A 21,016-nucleotide genomic window follows, 5' to 3' on the forward strand; every position below is an offset into this window, starting at 1 on the left:
AAACGATTAGTCGACTAATCGAACAATTATTAAATGGATGGCAGGATGTAGTCTGGATTGAACTGGGCTATCATTTGTTGAAACCCAGCACCATCGACCATGGAGAGCGGCCTCATATCATAGATCAGCATCTGCAATACTGACTCACAGAGGGCATTCGCCTGTTGTGGGGTGCACGTCTGCTTCTTTTGCAGAAAGGGGTCCATGGTGGCTCTCTTCTTCAGACTGCATGCATTTAATTTAAAATACTTTTGTCAGGCACAGTCGGGCATAACGTTAAATCCTTTTTCTTTTCTTTTTTTTTTTAAGCGAAAATACGCTTATAAAATGTACAATGTACATCCAAAACAAAACGTATTGGCTTCAATGTTATTTAAATCTTACCGAGGCGAGTCAAACTCCGTTTCATTCAACTGTCCTGTTCACAGAGGCGGACCAGCGCCCCTCTCAGCAAGCAGCCGGTCTCGTCTCCTTTGGGGGATCAGACGAGGAGGAAGAGAAGCATGACAGCCTTTCCCTTGCTGCATCCTAATGGGAGGGATGGACGGGCTCCATAACCAACCCCGCACCCTCAACTCAAGCCAGCACCAGTGGCGTGAGAGCTTTTCCACTTGCTCACGAAGGCCGTCGAAGGAACCCACGTGAAGCAGGTTGGATGAGTGGTTCCTGCAAGGGCGCCGACAGGCCCCTCGGTAGAGGCCTGCTCCTTTCTTTCCGGAGGTACACGACGAGCTAACGAAGTTGTGGAAAGCGCCGCATTCAGTTCGTCTCAAATCCTCCACCTCCTCTGCGTTCTTGACTGTCGACGGCACTGAGGAGAAGAGATATGAGAAAATCCCCCCCTCGAGGAAGCAGTGGCCATGCACCTTTGCCCGCCCACCGCTATGGGATGGAAAGCTAAAGTGACCCACCCGTCTAAACCTTGCCGCACTACTTCAGCTCTTGCTGGCCGAGCCTATACTTCTATACATGGCTGTCCTCCAGGGTTTTCAGGCCAAACTTCTCTGCTCTATGGACGAGTCTGGACCTGACTCGGAAGCTTTCAGAGACCTGCGCAGAGCCACTGACCTGGCTCCGCACGCTACTAAAATACATAGAGAAAGAAAGAACACAGCCACATTAACATCAGGTTTTGAATGTATATAAACCTGGGTGTCATCTGCATAAAAGTGAAAACTGAGACCAAGTGATCTTAAAGTTGACCAAGAGGATAAATGTAGTTGTTAAAAAGTATAGGGCCCAAGATTGAACCTTGAGGAATACCAGATTGCACTACACCAATATCAGACCTGCAACCGCCCATTAGTGACAAACTGCTTTCGGATAGGACTAAATATGACTTAAACCAGCTTAGTGCAGTATCAGAAACACCAAAGACAGATTCTAACCGAGTAAGTAAAATAGTATGATCAACAGTGTCGAAAGTGGCACTAAGATCAAGAATCAGCCACAATCAGAAGCGATTAACAAGTCATTCGTAACCTTAACTAATGCTGTTTCAGTGCTGTTACGTTTACGGAATCCCGATTGAAGGGGCTCATAGATTATTTGCAGCTAGATGGGAGTGCAATTGAGTAGCAACAATTCGCTCCATAATTGTGGCGAGAAATGGAATATTGGAAATGGCACGAAAATGATTAAGGTTGTCAACATTTGTCTCTTTTTTGGGGGGTACAGGGGTCAGAGCAGCAGTTATAAATGTTGCCGGCACCACACCAGTGCACAAAGAATCATTTATAACATTCAATACAGCAGGACAAAAAATAGCAAAGCATGATTAGAACAGACAGGTTGGTACAGGATCAACTATGGAAGTGGCAGCTTTCATTTTCGAAACCTCATTACAAAGAGAATGAAAGTCCAATGTGGAAAAGTTTGAGAGAAAGGTACCGGTAAATTCAGAAGTGATTGAGGGAGGAAGAGATGAAGGCAGAGTAGAGATAATGGGTCTCATTCATGAAACACGAGCAGAACGAATTTTTGTGTAAATCGTGTGTAAAGTGGTTCTGGCGTAATTTTTCGGATTCATTAAAATGTTCGTATTTTCCAAATGTTAGTTGGTACGAAAGAAATCTACACCTGCTCCCAGCCACGCGTAAATAGTGCGTTTAACATCCGAACGTTTTGCTCATTAATAAGGCTGCATTTTAATTCACCTTAATCGGGTACATACTTACACAGCATTTTGAAAAAACATTATATATAGTAATTATGTTTTTTCTTTTTACTTTTATTATGAGAACCAGTAATAGCATCTGCAAACGGAACACTTTAATCAAATAATTAATTGCTTTCAATAGGGCTGGGCTATATTTTTTTGAAGTGAACTAATTCGTTTTTTTGCAGTCGAGCCATTTTCTTTTCACTTCTGGGACTGTTCGATTAACAGATGAAACTCCATTAACTGCATCTGTAATATGCTGCCAAGCATCATTTTTTTTATTACATGATACGCCACTATGTAGGCTATGCTTGAAAATAAAATGTGGCGTTTTGAATGAACTTCTGATAATAAAACTTTAATTTCTGCATCTGAGAAATTGTTCTTTTTCATTCGCTTTTGAGAAGACATGTTGAAATCCTTCATTTGGTGTCGTATTATGATGCCCATATATAGTTGTCAGTCGGATTTAATGGGCGGGATTTATGGTAATTGAGAATGAGCGTGCACGCGCATCCCATTTACGACTGATTGGAATTCATTAACACACACACACACACACACACACACACACGTTTCACTATCACAACTGACGTTTACGAAGTATTTGTGAAACAGGAGAAGAGTTTTCGGGAAGGACTCTCTACGAGCAAATCACTCACATATTTACTCGTATATTTACGAATGTTTCATGAATGAGACCCATTACATTTACGAATGTTATGAAAAAAATCAAGCAACTTATTACAGAGGTGAGTTGAAGCTGGAACAGTTGAATAACTGTTACATTTGAGTAGTTTGTTAATAGAATTAAACAATTGTCTTGGGTTATTCTGATTGTTGTCAATTATCTGTGCAAAATAAGCAGACCTGGCCGATGCAATTCAAATACAAATACAATTGGCCGATTTCTATCCTTCATCACTTTCCTACATTCATTGTTAACCCAGGGCAATGGCCCTCTGCATGGTGGCGAGCTTGCACTTTTCCCAGTTGACCACGAAGCCCCAACTGGCTGAGGTACAGCCCGAAGGGAAGGAATTTGTACTGATACGCTCGACCCTCAAACGGCTCCCGGGGACAGAGCCAGGGGGACCACAGACGTATCCGCAGTGGGGCAGTGAGATGGAGGGCAGGAACCCAACTTGGACTGCATAGCGGCCCAAAGTGGGGTCTGAGTGTGCTGTGCAACACTTACCTGACTCCACCAATCGGCAGGGGATGCGTGAGATGGCATACTCGCGGTCTTGAACTTTATCAAAACACCTCACAGCTAGCACGTCTTTTTTCGAAGTGACTAGTAGCCTTGTAACTTGACCTGAATACTGAATATTTTACTAAGGCTACTAGTAAATGGTCAAATTAACATTAACAAAGATTAATGCTGTAGAAGTGCAGTTTATTAATAGTTAATGTTAACTAAATGTAATTAACTAGAGTTTAATAAATTGAACTTTATTGTAAAGTATTACCGATTCAGACGTCTGGTGAGTTGTTGGATAGATCAGTTGTTTTAACCATTCATTAAATGGAATCGGTTCAAATGAGTCATTAGTGCGCGAATCGGAGGAGTCATTAGCGGACGTGTACGCTGTGTGTGATTATCCCGTCAGTTTAGGACATTGCACAAGATTTGTGTCAACACAGTAAACATTTAATCACTGGATAGGTTTTAGGTTTATTGAAAGTGTGCATGTTTGTCTCAGCTGAATGTGCGGAACGCTTTTCAGAGAAGATAAGGCAACGTTTTTTTTAGCACAATACACACCGGTAATTCAGGAAAAAAATCTTCCAATGCTCCACGTGAAGCTTCGGTCTTCCGACCTTTTACCATCGTGTCAATTCAAGATTTTGATTAATATGCGCGAGGGAGGGAGTGCAAGACAGTTAAGATGGTGAGAGTGCGCGCGCGGCCGGGCTCTCTCTCTCTCTCTCTCTCTCGAACTTTCAGTAACATGCGCCCTGTCACAAGCGCAGCAGTCTGTCATCATCTACATCACTCACCGATCAAATAAGGCTTTGGCGGGATAAAAATGTGCTTTGGCGACCGCCAAAAAACGTAATATGTAGCGGACTGTGTTGATTCTGTGGCGCACCGCCCACGAATTAGTCTATGTGTGGGAAACACTGCAGTCCTAACTGCCAAGGGTGATCGATCACCAAATATAACGTGCCATGCACTTGGAAATCAAAAGTTAGTGTATATTTAGTAAAAAATACAGCTTTCATTAGTTGTTACAAGTGTAGGCTACTAATTAAAATGTAATCAAATGTCAGAAAAAATAGTTTTGTGACATAAGGTGAAGTGAGAGCTGGGCGGGGAAGTAGGGGGCGGGGCGCTTTCGGTTCGAAATGAGAGTATCGCGGTTCGAACCGTAGGTGGTGTATCGCGATTTTTCGGTTCGGTTTGAATATCGTTACATCCCTACTATTGAGCTCTGTTTTCTGTGGAGGAGTTAGGCAAGTTAAATGGATTTTATTTTGTTATTGGATTAGGTTATTTAATTTCTCCTCTTTTCTTTTTATATTTGTTTTGTTTGTTATTTTGGCCTTTGGACACCCTGAAGAGATGCTCTCCATTTCGCTTGTTATTCCTTAATAAATGTAATACTTTGTCTGCTTAGTTTTGTGTATTTGTTTGATTATCGACCGGAGTGATCCGTAGCTGGGATTCCATTACCACTGCCTATCTTTATTTCATTTTATTACACCCTTTTTTTTTTAAATATATATTCCCCTAGACACTCAGTCAATATATATCTGTGACATTTCATATTTTGGCTCTCATCACTATTTTTGTTTGTCTTTCTTCAGAAAATAATATTAACAAAATCAAACATTTGCACTAGGGGAGTTTCTGAAATTTGGTTGATTTGACATGGAATGACCTTTGACCATTTAGATGCATTTTCTGTATCATTTATCATCCAATGTGTTGAGCTGAAGCTTTGTTACCTTAATTTTTCTCAACAGATAATGAAGAATCAAGAATGAACACCAACCTGTTTGTTGCTCAGCATCTTCATGTTTTATTCTGGATGGTTCTGGATCCCTCATGTCTTCAATCTCCTCTTTAATAAACTCCATCTTTAACAGTCACACAGATTTCAGCTGCTACTCCTGGAGTTTGTCCTTCTCTTGTAGGATGATGGGAATATTCCCAGTATTTATTGGTGAATTGTTGTGGGAGGGGCTTCACTGCAGGTGTGAACTGTGATCACTGTGTGATACTGACGCCCACAGGACCAGATCTGGACAAATCAAAGATACGTTACTAAATAGAATATACTGAACTACTTTAATTACTTGTAAGTGAGGTGAGCATATTTCCTGTTAGAAATACAGTGTTTTGACAAGTTTGTATACTAGTATTATCATATAAAACAGACCTATAAGAAACAACCTCATCTGTAACACAGGATATTAAATATGGAGAAATCGACACATTAAAATATCTAAATGAATATTTCAACTAAGCGTAGAAACGCTTTCCACGTGAACATTTCAGCTGTTTTATGTCGCGACTGAATCAGCGATTCGAAGCATCGTTCTTTTGAGTCGATTCTTGTGAAAGTGTTTGCAAGTTGATGAATCGCCCATGATTTCATATTCATACACAATATTACGGTTGCATTGCTGCCACATACATTGTTTTTCCATTCAATTATATCGTAATAAAGAATAATTTTATTTTCTCATAATAACTAGATGTTATCTCGTTAAAACAACATCTTTTCTCGTAATATTGAGATGTTATGTCGTTTTAACTGCATCTTTTCAAGTAATAACTAGATGTTATGTCGTTAAAACTAAATTTTCTCGTAATAACAATGTTATGTGGTTAAAACGACATCTTTTCTCTTAAAAACGAGATCTTTTGTAAAATTAAACATTTTTCTCATTAAAACAACATATTTTCTCGTAACAAGGACCTGTTTTGTACAGTGACGTGTAATATGCCTTAATTCACATTTGAGAATTTATATAGCATATCTATATAGCATATTCATAAAAAAAACGTGTATGGCAGTGCCCATTACAGATTGTTGTGATTTACTGATGTTCACAGATAGCCTAAAATCATCTAGAAACCAAATTTTCTCAAACTTTTTGTGGCCATGGACCGCTTATAAGGAAGAATATTATAATATAATTATAAAGGACTCCTCATAATGAGCCTATAACAGCGATTAAACTCAAAGTTAGTGGGTGGGTGGGAGTAACTGTTTTATTGCATATCCACAAATTGTCTATAGGCCTATGTTATGTCGTTTTAACGACATAATATCTAGTTATTACCAGAAAAGGTGTCGTTAAAACGACATAACATCTCGTTATTACGACATAATTGAGTGGAAAAAAATTAATGTGGATAGCAAGGCGCCACCGTGCAATAAACAACAGATAATGTGTAGGGGGGAAAAACGTCTCTTACCTGTGTCTGTCAACCATAGACTGTAAAAAAAAGGCAACATGTAGACTGAAAATAGCCAGCATCCAGCGAAAATACTCCACAACTGTCTTTCATTCAAACTCTTCTATAGCCTCGTTAATTATTAGCAACTTGAACTGGACTTCAAACGTTCAGCAGCACCGCGATCTTCTTCTTCTTCATCTTCCTCTTCTTTTTTTATTGGAGGCTTGCATTCTTAAACAGAGAATTACCGCCATCTACTGTGAGTTATGGATCAGAAACTCTTTTCCCTCTCTTCCCAGATCAGAAAAAAAAACACCTTTTAGGTCTAACTATAGCCTATTCTTTCAATTAATCGTGTTCAATTCAGAATTGTATTAATTGTATATAAGAGTATTACAATTGTATTGTATTAATATTGCATTAATACTCTTACTGGATTCAAAAGCTTCATTAAAGTTAAATGCTGTTCTCCTTTCTTCTGTAATTCATCTGTTAGTTTATTATTTAGCAAACAACTATTTTCATCTCAATATTAATAATAATAAGCATTCTGTGATCACTGAAAATAATGCTTTATTTATCCTTGCAATATTTCTCCCTTCGTTATTCTTGATCATTTCCATTCCATCCTCACACATAATTTTGTATTTTCCCCAATTAGCTTTCTCAAACTTCCATTGTCCTCGTTTTCCCTCCTTCCCATCTCATTATTTAAAATTTTACTTAGGAAAATCATCTCCACTATACATTTCTTTAATACTTCCCAATTTATTATTCCTTCTAATGTATTTGAAACAATTGTTAGATCTATTGCTGATTCCTTTCTGAATTCGCATCTATTCTTGTGGAGTTTCCATAATACTTTAATAAACTAATGAGTAGGCCTATAGCCATTTTTTTTTTTTTTTTTTACATTTAGTGGTGCTGTGGTAATGTGCTGTGTTCATTAGTATTTCGGAAGTGTTTTTTTTGTTTTTGTTTTTTTGTTAAACACCTTTTTTGAAGCTTTATTTGTCTGTGACCCGCGTCTCCGAGGCGTTTAGCGCCACCTTGAGGAAGACAAGCGAGTAACACATTTTCTCCTCGATGCGACACATGCAGGCTCGTTACGGCAGATGTTTACGACAGTAAGAGGGATATGCTTCACGGCGGAGTATCGTGTGAGTTTAATTTCTTTGTTTGTAACTGACGTATCTTCTGAAAATGACTAAAATATGCGATAGCTGTGTGTCTGGATGATTTATTTTTAACGGTAAACATGTTTAGTTAACTTAAATTACCAATGATATGTTTCTATTGCAGAGGAATCTGTATTCTTATTTTAACAACATTCATTACATTAACATACAATGAAAAAGTTGAGGTAATTGTTTAATGAAGACAACCAATGTATTTGTTTTGTTGAAAAACTAAATCTGTATAGTTTGTATAATCCAGTTTTTATTTTATTTTTTTTATTTCCAGTGTATATTTGTTTTGGTTTGTAGGCTATTCATGTGAGTAAAATAATATGTTTTAAATGTAGAATAAAATGACATTTCATGAAAGACAAGAACATTTGTTTTAGTGGTTCTGCAGGTTTTATGAAGTTAATTTAAGACCTTTTTAAAAACCAAGTAAAGAAAATGTAAGGAATCAATTGAAGGGAAAACAACATGTCAATATGGGCTCTAAATGTAGAAACACATTTTTAACATGTTGATATTTATCACTTTTTGAATCATTTTATAAAGCAAAATTAGCTTTAATAACCTCTGTCTGCTCTCAAAAACTAGAATATTAAAATATCTTTCACTACATCCTCTGATCACACAGAAGAAAAGTGATGTTTTTCCTCAGTTTTTTTGTCTTTGTTTTCCGAGTGCAAATGTATAAAGATTCTTAAATCAAGATGCATTTACTGCAAATACAAAAAGTCTTGATTTCTGTGAAATTGATCACAATTAAGTGAGTTTATGATTAAAACAAGACAAGAATTTATTCCAATGGGCTCAGATAATTCATGTATTTCATAAGGAAGCTTTTATAACTCTTTGAGAGAGACGCATCTGTTATTGTTTTAGGCATAAATTAACTTCATTTTGTTCAAGACTTTATTTTACATTTGCATCTCAAGTAAATCTCAGTTTAAAGATGTTTCGATATTATGTGTATAGGAAAATATATAGGACAAAATACTGAGGAATATTTTTTGGGTATTTTTGTTTTGTTTTGCAATGCATGCAACATTTAATGCCATGACTTTATGAATTGAAGACTTTCTGCTCTGATTTAAGGCCTTAATTTGTGTAAGGGTGATAATACAAAATAATTACTGACAAAGGACTATCTAAAACCAGGAATATTGTTATAGTTATACAAACATATATTCATTTTTCTTTTCTTTTTATTATTATTTTTCATTTTCACAGATTTTTTTAAAATCTTTTATACCTTTGCATCACACAAAGATCATAGTTTGCAGTTATCCAAAAACTCTTCTCTGTCTTGATTTGATTTTCAATCATATGTTATTTCTTGTAGATCTGATGGAGGTGAAAGAGGAAAGTGAAGAACTGAATGGAGAGGAGGAGTGCCAGAAACCTCAGAGTCTTTCAACTGGAGGAGAATCACCAAATCACGCAGCGACTGAAGAAAAGGTCTCAAGAAAAGTAACTCGAAGAACAAAAGCCAAAAAGTCTTTCCCACACCGTCAATGTCAAAAGAGTTTCGAAGTAAAGAAACGCCTTAATAGTCATATCAAAATTCCCCTTGTAGGAACGCCTTTCACTTGCCCGCAGTGTGGAAAGACTTTCGCACATAGAAGCAAACTCGAGGTTCACTTGAGAGTTCACACTGGAGAGAAACCGTACTCATGCACTCAATGTGGAAAGAGTTTCATACTTAGTAACAGACTTAAGAGACACCTAAGAGTTCATGAGAACCTGCACTCATGCCGTCACTGTGAAAAGACTTTTGAAGTAAAGGAACACCTTAATAGTCACATACGAATTCACCACGGAGAAACACTTTTCACTTGCCCGGAGTGTGGAAAGAGTTTCTCACACAGAAGCAAACTTGAGGATCACTTGCGAGTTCACACTGGAGAGAAACCGCACACCTGTCCTCAGTGTGGAAAGAGATTCAAACAAAAAGGACACCTTCGCAAACACATGAGGATTCACACCGGAGAGAAACCGTATACATGCACTCAGTGTGGGAAGAGTTTCACCGGCGCATCTACTCTCACTCATCATCTGCGCATTCACTCTGGAGAACGACCATTCAAGTGTGATCAGTGTGGCAAAGATTTTATTTCGTCACCACATCTAAAATCACACCTGAAAGTTCATTCGGACGAGAAGCCTCATGTGTGTTCTCTCTGTGGGAAGAGTTTTTCACGGCTGGACGGTTTTAAACTGCACCAGAAAACACACACCGGTGAGAAAGATCACGTGTGTTTGGACTGTGGGAGGAGCTTCACTACATCTTTCCAGCTGAAATTGCACCAAAGAAATCACACCGGAGAGAAGCCTCAGTGCACTCGGTGTGGGAGGACATTCAGCCACCCAAGCAGTCTAACGGTCCACGTTAAAAAGCATTGTCGAAAGTTGAAATATTGATGAAAGGGTTCAGTGTGCACTGCAGTGTCATCAGCGGCATGCTAAATTGAAAAAGTTCATTTATATTTGATTTATAAATGTTAGTTTAAACTTTATGCACTATTTTTGTAGGCAGGCATGTCATTTCATTGCTTTAAATAAGCAATTTAATGCATTATATTGATATTTTGCTCATTGCGTCTAGGGCTGTAAACGATTAATCACGATTAATCAAATCCAAAATAAAAGTTACATAATATATGTGTGTGTATTGTGTACAATTATTTTGTATGTATATAAATACACACACATTCATGTATATATTTAAGAAAAATGTGTTATTTAAATATAAAATAGTTATATTTATATATAATATAAATATAAAATATTTATTTTATAAATATTTTATTAAATATAATTTTATATTTTAAAATTTTATATTTTGTATAAAATATATTTTTTTTATATACCATATATACAAATATATATGCAGTATATAAATGCAAATATTTCTCAAATATATACATGCATGTGTGTGTATTTATATATACAAAATAATTATACACAATACACACTCATATATTATGTAAACACAAACTTTATTTTGGATTCGATTAATCGTTTACAGCCCTAATTGTGGCCTCAGGAGACAAGCAGAACGTTAATCTTCACATAATATATAAGAAAGTTTAAATTTTATTTTTTGTTTGACTGGTAAAATTACTTGTTGTTTACCTTATTTAGCTGCCTACTTTTGGGGTTATTCGTGGTCTGTTGGAGTAATGTTTTTAATGCTTTTATACTGTTAAATTGGCTTTTAAATGTTTGATGGATGAAGGTTGAGTAGAATCATGTCAACTCATTGTATAAAACTATATAAAGTTGTTTAAAGAAAAGGTTTGCAACACACCAGGCTACTAAAAGAACAGCTTCTGAAGCTATTAAGGGATCTTAAAGGGACAGTTCACCCAAAAACAAAAATGCTCTCATCATTTACTCATCCTCAAGTTGTTCCAAACCTGGAAAAGTGTCTTTGTTCTGTTGAACACCAAGGAAGATATTTTGAAGAGTGTGGGAAACTTGACTTCCATAGTTTTGTTTTTCTACTATGGAAGTCCATGATTCCCCCCTTATTTTCCGGTTTATCACTGTGAACCTGTTTTCATACAATCTGTATAAAATGCGATAGACATAAAAGTGACTTGACTCCTTTATTTGTATGTGCATTTTTGGGAATGTATATGAAAACAGGCCCACCGTTGCCTCTCCTATTGCAGCAAATTTATTTTTTCTTAGTGATATTTGGCGCTTGTTTATCAGGTAGTGAGGAATTTATTCTCTTCGCATGCTGGATGGAAATTTGTGTTTTATTCCGAAAAGTTTTTATGCAATATAACAATTTTGTTAGTTAAATTAGCAACTTTGGATGGAAACATAGATATTATGACAAGAGATTCACTCTGTGTTTTTATTAAAACAGGAATAATACAAAGTAAAATAATATCGTGTTAAATTTGCTGTCAGCCAAAGCAATGATGAAATAAGAGTAAAATGAAGACACCCTAATTAGCATGTAAAGCAGAAAAATAACACTAATTTTAACGTAGAGTAGAGGTGACTAGCTTGCCTGATTTTTACGATGATAGCGTATTAATCGCTTACTAAACTAGTGCAGCGATGTGATTTATAAAATACGCGGCCCCTTTAAGAAGCCATGACAACAATGCACGCACTAACTGAGCATGCGCAGAAGAGAGAGAGAATCGCGAACAGTTCGAGATGAACGTTATTAATGTTAACCACATACAAATAAAAGACGATTGCGGGCTATTTTCGACGCCGGATGCCGTATATTTCAGTCTGCATGTAAGAGATGTTCCTAATCTACATAGTTCGGCATTAATCCGCGAGTGTTTAAGTGCTTAAAGATGGAGTTTACTAAGGAGGAGATTGAAGACATGAGTGATCCAGAACCATACAGAATAAAACATGAAGATACTGAGGAACAAACAGGTTGGTGTCCATTCTTGATTCTTCATTATGATTACTTTGGTAGCAGTGAAATTATACGCAGTTTATTGATGATAAATGATACAGAAATGCATCTAAAAGATCACAACATCATCCACCTTATTCCTGGCGAGCCAAATGCGTTTTATGGGTGGCACTTCCGGTTTGGGAAAGATTGCTCTGCAACCTAGGTTGCATTATAAATTTGCTCTACAAATAATCCTCATCCGTCAGTTTGACTGAATGAGCTGTCAAATGTTCTTCATCTTTTATTTTCAGACGTCAGGATAGTAACGTAACGCTTTGTATTTTAATGCGGTTTTTGGTTTCACTTTCAAATGTTTCTATATTGTCTGTTAAATGACAAAAGCCCTTTGAAATATTAACACCCAATGTTCCAGTTAATGAACATTAATCAAGACAACATATGTTACATATTAATGACATTTATTATGTGATGTTTAACGCGTCCGTAATATTGCTGCGGAAATAATCAAGCCATGTAAAGTTAAAAGAGGTATAACTTTTAGAAAATATGTTTTTTTCTTTCATTTTTTCATTCATTCCACTGCATCTAATATGTTTTTAAGTGCAATCTGTGTGATCGGTGCTTCGGCTCTTTTTATTAATTAAAATGTATTAATTAAAATCGTTTAAGTTATTTACGAAATTATATTTGATTTATAAATGTTAGTTTAAACTTTATGCACTATTTTTGTAGGCAGGCTTTAAATAAGCAATTGAATGCGTTATATTGATATTTTGCTCATTGCGTCCTCTTGTGGCCTCAGGAGACAAGCAACACGTTAATCTTCACATAATTTATAAGAAAGATGTTGTTTGTTTAAATTTTATTTTGTGTTTGACTGTTAAAACTAAAATTTCTCAAAAAAAAAACTCGAATTACCTTAATTAATTGGGTAAATTAAAAATACAGTGGTTACATTCAAAGCTTTTTTTCTATTGGTCTGCGTTTAAAAGAAGGTTATTATTCTTATTTATAATTATCGATACCGAATGAAAAGAAACATTATCTTACCGTGATCATTTATTTAGCTGCCTACTTTTGGGGTTATTCGTGGTCTGTTGGAGTCATTTGCTAATGCTTTTATACTGTTAAATTGGCTTTTAAATGTTCGATGGATGAAGGTTGAGTAGAATAATGTCATCTCATTGTACCCAGTTTTTGTAAATGCTTATTGCGTTCATAGAGACAAACCTTTCGCTGATTGTTTACAATTTAATGGAAGTTACAGCCACAATTCATGCATAGTGTCATGGGGCGTATAGGAGAAGGGTGGATATCACTTGTAATGAATTAATCTCTCATTCTCTGTTGCTTTCTGCTATTAAATCAGAGTTCTTTTGAGCTTATTTTTACCATATCATGTTTTTTTTATTTTAGATTGGATGGAAGTGAAACGGCAAAGACAAGAACTGAATGAAGTGGAAGAAGAATGTTTTAACTTTAACATTCGAACAAAACCCAAAAAGACGCACACCTGCTCTCAGTGTGGAAAGAGTTTTACACGAAAAGGAGACCTTAACAAACACATGAGGATTCACACCGGAGAGAAACCGTATACATGCACTCAGTGTGGAAAGAGTTTCAATCGTACAACAGCTCTCAGTAAACATCTTCTCTGTCACTCTGGAGAAAAGCCATTCAACTGTGATCAGTGTGGGAAAAAGTTTATTTCATCATCAGATCTAAAGCGCCATCAGAGAGTTCATTCAGATGAGAAGCCTTATGTGTGTTCTCTCTGTGGAAAGAGTTTTTCACGGCTGGATCATTGTAAGCAGCACCAGAAAACACATAATGAAGTGAAAGATCATGTGTGTTGTGACTGTGGGAAGAGCTTTACTAGAGCTGATCAACTGAGACAGCACCAAAAAACTCACACTGGAGAAAAACCTTACAAGTGCTCATCCTGTGACCAGAGTTTTTCCCATTCTGGAAACCTGAAAGAACATCAGCGGGTTCATGTTGGAGATATGCCGTACCAGTGCACTCAGTGTGGGAAGAGCTTCAAACATAAAAAAAGCATTCTCTATCATAGAAAATGTTGTAAGATGATGTTACAGTCGTCTTTTAAAGACATGAGTGATCCAGAACCATCCAGAATAAAACATGAAGGGACTGAGGAACCAACAGTTTGGTGTCCATTCTTGATTCTTTACTAAATTTTAAGGCCCTGTTTACACGAGAACACTCGCGGGTGAAAACGTAAAAAATATTCAACGCATTCTCATCCTAGGGCGTCATATACTGACACTTTTGCCATTTCGTCTACATCCAACGCACATGGCACCCTTTAGCGTCAATATGACACGCACAGAGCTTTGTTCTGTTTTGGTTGGGTTTAGGTCTGGGGTAGGGTTAGGGTTAGACCACTAGGAGGCGCTATATCTATCTGCGTCTCATATTGACGCTAAAGAGTGCCATGTGCGTTGGATGTAGACGATATGTCAAAAGCGTCAGTATATGACGCCTTGGGAGGAGATCGGGCTGAAATATTTTATCGGATGTGCCTTTCGTTTACACGGCGACGGCGTATTTGGGGCTTAAAAACGCAAAAAAGTGAAACCACCCTCCAGAGTGGAAATCTTAAAAACGCTCCACCATCGCGTTCCCGTAAAAACGGTAAAAACGCAAAAGTCTGCTTGACAGTGAAGGCGTCGCGTACGCGTTTACGTCACAGGCATGCATGCACCAGTACAGGAAAATAACAAAACATTATCAAACTAAAATATAGCATTAATTTCATTGACAAAAAAAAAAAATCTGAGCAACACGCGAAGAGCACCGAGGGTTAAAGCAGCAGCTTTACCGTATTAAACATGAAAAACTGTGTCAGCGGCTCTTTCACTTTCAGTGCTTCACATCGCCACCTAGCCGCCTGGAGTGCACACTACATCCAATCTCACACACACACTTTTGCGTCACCATATGCACGCAGATTTCCCCCTCATAACGCTCGTCTAAACGCAGAATAAAAAGTGATAACACAACGCCACTTTTGTGTTTTCTCTTCAGATTGTTTACGTGTAAACATAGCCTTAGTTGACTTGAGAAAGTTTGGACTAGAAATGTTAAAGTAGTTTAAAGTTTAAACTAATTTAAACTTCTTTAAACTTTCTGATCCAAACTTTCTCAAGCCAACTTAAAGTTTGTCTCGACGAACTTTTTGATCTAGTCTGAATTTTTTTTTTTTTTTTTTGTCTAATCCGTCTTATTTTACAAGATACCTTAGGAAGAGACGGCTGGTGAACTAGTTACGTGTGGGACATGTTCACTTTTCCCAGGGTCGATATTGTCCCCAGCATTTTTTTGAAACATCTCGCATCACGAATGTAGAAAGAAACATCTCCATTTGATTAGCAATTTGGTCATTTCTGTTTAAAAATAAATAAAAATAGAATAACTGATGAACACCTTTGATTTTAATGGGACAAAAGAAACTAGGTAACACTTTATTTTTATAGTCCACTTTAGACATTATACTGACTATAAGTAACTTTGCAACTACATGTCAACTAACTGTCATTAGAGGATTAGTAGACTCTGCTTAATATCTGATAACACTTTATTTTGTTGGTCCCCAAACAGACATTATACTGACTATACGTAACTTGGCAACTACAAATCAACTTGTTCTCCTAACCCGAACCCTAACACCTAACCTAACAGTGTACTATACTCTACTAATACTCTAATGAGAGTTAGTTGGCATGTAGTTGAAAAGTTACTTATAGTCAGTAGCCTATGTCTAAAGTGAACTATCGAAATAAAGTGTAACCAGAAACTATAAGTGGGCGGATTAGAAGCTTGAAATTAAAGTTAGTCAAACTTAGTAAAAATTCAACCACTCGATCATTAAAGAACACACAACTTTTATGCGAATCACTGATGCGAATAATCTCTGGACTAACAATATTGTAATTTGGAATAATTGATTACTGGACATTGCAATGTTATTTTTTTGTCTTCCTGCAATACATATCATTATTACCCGTGTGCTCATTATATCAATATAATGCTGTCAGATTTGATGTTTGTTTTATATTAAACATAAAATAACCTGATCCTGTTTGATCAAGGCATGCGGCTGTTCTGACTTGTCCAATTTTTCAGCATACATTTTTCATCTTGCATCAAAATCCTGTCTATTTATTGTACATGCTTTTGAAATATTGAGTTTTTAATGTACCTAAAATAAAAAGAGTTTAATATACAAGTCTGTGGCTCTTCATTTCTTTTGATTAATTAACCACTTGTAAACTTATGTTCACTGCTCTTTTAAAAAATATATAGGATTTGTATTAAATCTATATTCATTTACTCGAATCGAATTGAGAGCTTGTGAATCGAAATCGAATCAAACTGGAACATCTGGATACCCAATCTGAATTCACAGTACTCTTAAAAGAGCAGGCAAAAGTACCCGGATGACCCACTACTTTATGGTGAGATTCTGAAGTGTGCATCTAATGGACACTTTACTGTCCCATGAGGGACACTAGTAGGTCACATGATAATAACAACATGGCCAACGTAGTACGTAGAACATACTTTTTTAGTGTCGTCAACAATGAAGAATCAAGAATGGACACCAAACTGTTTGTTCCTCAGTATCTTCATGTTTTTTTCTGGATGGTTCTGGATCACTCATGTCTTTAAAAGACGACTGTAACATCATCTTACAACATTTTCTATGATAGAGAATGCTTTTTTTTAATTTTGAAGCTCTTCCCACAGTCACTACACACATGATCTCTCACTAGTTTGAAGTTTTTTTAACACAAACGACCGAATTGCTAATCAAATGGAGATGTTTCTTTCTATTTGGTACATTTGTGCTGCGAGATTTTGCAAAAAAATGGTGGGGACAATATCGACCCTGGGAAAAGTGGTATAGGGACATGTCCCACCCGTAACTTACGCCTATATGGCCAAAGACATAGATAAACGTAGAAAATCTCCACACTTGGACTTCTGGCTCATAGCATATGTCCATTGGTAATCAGTGTGACGGCAGGTGGGGTCCGAGTTTAGGCACAAAGTGACCCACCAGGTCACAGATCAGCACTTCTATACGTCTGGTCTCCTTAATATGGCCATTTCACCAGCAAAGAATGCCAGTTGTTCACCAGCCGTCTCTTCCTAAGACACACACATCCACAAGCGCGAAAACATTGTGATAAGATTAAAGTCCTTAAAGTCAGAAGCTTCAACAATATTCTTTCTTTCTTCTAGTGATGAAGACGAAGAGTAAAGGCTTCAGTTTCTTCAGTTAAACAGTAAATATTTTTTAGCTGAAACTGTGGTCCTTGGTGATTCATAATGCAGGTTGTGTTTGTTGTGACTTTAGTTGCTTGTTTTGTGATCTGTTTATAGTGACTGTTCGTCTAAATGTGTCTCAATGTCCAGAACAATTTAAAAAAAAAAAAAAAAAAAAAAAGCACCATTTTTAGCACCATTTAAATCCGATCTCTGTTAACCTTATCAGTGTACATTAGTGATCGTTCAACTAAAGCTTTTTTTAACAGTCAACTGAAAGTCATAGCCGATAATTTTACGTGATCTTTTTCAATCTCTTTTTGTAAGAACATACACGTGTTTGGAGGAGATTTAATATTTACTAAACATTTGCTAAAAAATCTCTGAAATCTCTGACATTGAAGTTGTAGTCAAAACAATATTTACACACTATGCAGGGCGCCTTTAAGATAATTTTAGATCGCTTATATTACGTCGTGCGTGGTAATGACGTAGAGACTGTAATGTAAACATCCAGTACACTACAGTAATATACACTACCGATCCGTACCGCAGTGGAAAAGCGCCATAGGAAGGTTTCTAGATTGCCATGTAAATCCAGAAGAACACATCGGGGATGCGCAGAAGAGAGACGCGAGCGCTGAAAGTTTGAGACCAGCATTTGTTTCGACGTGTAATAGTTTGAATGAATGAAGGAGTATTTTCGCTGAATGCTGGATATTTTGTAAGTTGTTGCCACTTGCCACACGTGAGAGATGACATGAACCAACTCGAGAGATGAGGTATTTAATTGTTTTTCTGAGACCCAGACTTTAGACTTTTCTTCTCTGTAGCGGACATTAGCGAATTTCTCTGACACCGCACATGTCACAGTTTAAGGTCTTCTTGATATCCTGTGAACAACACATTTAGCTAAAATTGCATTTTTTTTGTGTGAATTGTAGTGGCTTCTTTCGCCTCTGTGAAAAATCACTCAAAGTCTTGGGGCTTTTAATGCCCGAATAGAGAGTTTATTACAAAGAAATAAAGGCGAGTTGGTCTGCAGGAACAACTGGCGGACCAACTCTCGCACGGCTACACACACACACACACACACGCACACACACACACACACACACACACACACACACACACACACACACACACACACACACACACACACTCACTCACTCACTCACTCTCTCTCTCTTTATACAGTTTTCCTATATCGCTCCACCAAGGTGGGGGTCAATACATCTTATACATTTTCAAACTCTGAACCACTTTTATTTATTAATTATTACATTTTTTGGTTGTGAATTCAGTCTTTAGTTTTTAGAGACTGGAATGAGAGGCCCCGATCTATTTACGGCTCCGCTCATCCTATTCTTAAATGGCAGAACGAGGCTCATCTTAGCGAGAGGCACATGCAAACACATTTAAATCCTCTTACAGGCTTACACTGACATATGATTATAATAGTAGAAAAACTTGTTCCCACAAATTGGCTATGTTATACTTAAATCATTTATATTCTGATTAATTGCTTGCTAAGCTACGTAATATGCTGTCAGTTTCTGATGCAGAAAAGTTAGTTCATGCATTCATGACCTCGAGACTAGATTACTGTAATGCTCTATTAGCTGGTTGTCCTGCATCCTCAATAAACAAGCTACAGTTAGTCCAAAATGCAGCCGCTAGAGTTCTTACCAGATCAAGAAAATATGATCATATAACACCGATCTTATCATCTCTACACTGGTTACCTATAAAGTTCCGTATTAATTATAAGGTATTGTTACTGACTTATAAAGCCCTAAACGGCTTAGCTCCAGTCTATTTAACGGATCTTCTATCGCCCTATAATCCATCGCGCTCTTTAAGATCGCTAAATTCGAGGCTTTTGGTTATACCTAGGATATTTAAGTCCACCAAAGGAGGGAGAGCATTCTCACATTTAGCTCCAAAACTCTGGAATAGCCTTCCTGATACTGTTCGTTGCTCAGACTCGCTCTCCCAGTTCAAAACTAGATTAAAGACGCATCTCTTTAACCAGGAATTCATATAAATGTTTTAATCTTACAGTTAAATCCGGCCTCTAGTTCATAACCGCCAGAGGAGAACTGGCCCCCGACTGAGCCTGGGTTCTCCCAAGGTTTTTTTTTTCTCCATTAGGTCACCTGATGGAGTTTTTCGTTTCCTTGCCACTGTTGCCTTTGGCTTGCTCAGTTGGGGATATTCAATTTAATTAATCAATCAATATTACTATTGATTAGCATTGCCAAACATGGACGTTTTATTATTATTTTGATTTGTTACTGTGAAGCTGCTTTGATACAATCTGTATTGTGAAAAGCGCTATACAAATATTCTTGACTTGACTTGACTTGAATTAATAAAAATCTTCCACAGTATTTGACCGTTTAGTCCCACACCTGAAGCTCAAAGTACTTTCTGCATAATGTACTTTTTATAACACTGTTTAATATCAAGCACATCCTGCAGTTTAGCAACAGTAGACTACATTTTACAACACACTTGTTTGGATGGTTAAGGTTTTGGGCTTTTGGGGAAGGAAAGGAAGGTGTTCTGGACGTAATATGCGGCAGCGGCACAATAATCATCTTACCTCGATTATCCAACGCTATCTCACAACCCATTCGTACAAGTGATTAAAAGGTGGCAAATTCGTACGAATTCGCATGACCTCACTCGTACGAATTTGTTCGATTTGTCTAACACACGTGATGGGTAGGTTTAGGGGCGGGCTCAGAGGTAGGTTATTCGTACGAATTTAAGTGGGCAACTCGTAAAATATGTACGATTTAGCAAAAATCGTACGAATTAAAGGGATAGTTCACTTTAAAATTAAATTTTGGTATGTTTTAGCTTACCTCAAGGGCATCCAAGATTTAGGTGTCTTTTTTTCCGCAGTAGTTTCAATTTTGATATTTTTAGGTCAAATCGTTCTTGTCTGACAGTCATATCATGCAGGTCTATGGTCACTGTCTCAAAGAGCAACAGAGTCCAAATTAAACAATTTCCCATCGTAAGTACACATTGATGGCCTAAGACACGAAACGAGCGGTTTGTGTGAGAAAACGAACAGTATTTATATAGTTTTTACCTCTTGTAACACAGCCACGTCCAAGTGATCTGAGGGCGCGGGCGCTTCCTGGTGTGTGACGTGTACGCAGACTGGTGCATAGATATATATACACTAGATTTCGCATTAAAGACATTCGTTCCAATGAACTGCCGTAGCCAAGGCGACATCTAGTGTATACATCTATGCACCAGTCTGCGCACACGTCACACACCAGGAAGCGCCCGCGCCCTCAGATCACTTGGACGTGGCTGTGTTACAAGAGGTAAAAACGATATAAATACTGTTCGTTTTCTCACACAAACCGCTCGTTTCGTGTCTTAGGCCATCAATGTGTACTTACGATGGGGAATTGTTTAATTTGTACGATGGGGAATTGTTTTAATTTGGACTCTGTTGCTCTTTGAGACAGTGACCATAGACCTGCATGATATGACTGTCAGACAAGAATGATTTGACCAAAAAATATCAAAATTACTGC

At 37.2% G+C, this 21,016-nt stretch overlaps 2 protein-coding genes and 1 long non-coding RNA gene across 7 annotated transcripts in view; 2 read left to right on the plus strand and 1 right to left on the minus strand.

Moving 5' to 3' along the window:
- LOC306997106 (uncharacterized protein) overlaps positions 1-21,016 on the minus strand; it is a 417,445-nt gene that overhangs the window by 13,481 nt on the left and 382,948 nt on the right. For 3 of the 4 annotated variants that reach the window (XM_079610197.1, XM_079610195.1, XM_079610198.1), the window contains exons 1-2: positions 6,597-6,799; positions 5,164-5,412 (exon numbers count right to left, since the gene is read on the minus strand). The exons of the other annotated variant lie outside the window; for it this stretch is intronic. Coding sequence is in view for 1 of the 3 variants with exons in the window: in XM_079610198.1 (XP_079466324.1) it covers positions 5,164-5,248 (85 nt within the window). In the remaining 2 variants the exon portion in view is untranslated. Of the gene's footprint in view, positions 1-5,163; positions 5,413-6,596; positions 6,800-21,016 lie in introns of those variants that run through there. 4 annotated transcript variants of the gene reach the window in all.
- LOC306996879 (uncharacterized protein) lies at positions 7,664-10,423 on the plus strand. Of its 2 annotated transcripts, none has more exons than XM_079609792.1 (2): positions 7,664-7,738; positions 9,102-10,423. In XM_079609792.1, exons 1-2 carry the CDS (start codon positions 7,717-7,719, stop codon positions 10,178-10,180), a joined length of 1,101 nt encoding a protein of 366 aa, XP_079465918.1. In that variant the 5' UTR covers positions 7,664-7,716; the 3' UTR covers positions 10,181-10,423. The 2 variants fall into 2 exon arrangements, with proteins under 2 accessions (XP_079465918.1, XP_079465919.1); XM_079609793.1 differs by lacking the exon at positions 7,664-7,738 and adding an exon at positions 7,928-7,941.
- LOC306996873 lies at positions 11,894-16,417 on the plus strand. Its single transcript, XR_013797193.1, has 3 exons — positions 11,894-12,172; positions 13,575-14,449; positions 14,610-16,417. It is a non-coding gene; the product is annotated as an uncharacterized lncRNA (long non-coding RNA).

The sequence above is a fragment of the Phoxinus phoxinus genome (assembly GCF_949152265.1).
Source record: "Phoxinus phoxinus genome assembly, chromosome: 4".
Taxonomy (NCBI): domain Eukaryota; kingdom Metazoa; phylum Chordata; class Actinopteri; order Cypriniformes; family Leuciscidae; genus Phoxinus; species Phoxinus phoxinus.

Coding starts and splice junctions, on each gene's coding strand:
- LOC306996879 (XM_079609792.1), top strand. CDS start 7,717: ATGCTTCACGGCGGAGTATCGT. Junction 7,739..9,101: donor GCTTCACGGCGGAGTATCGT/GTGAGTTTAATT, acceptor TATTTCTTGTAG/ATCTGATGGAGGTGAAAGAG.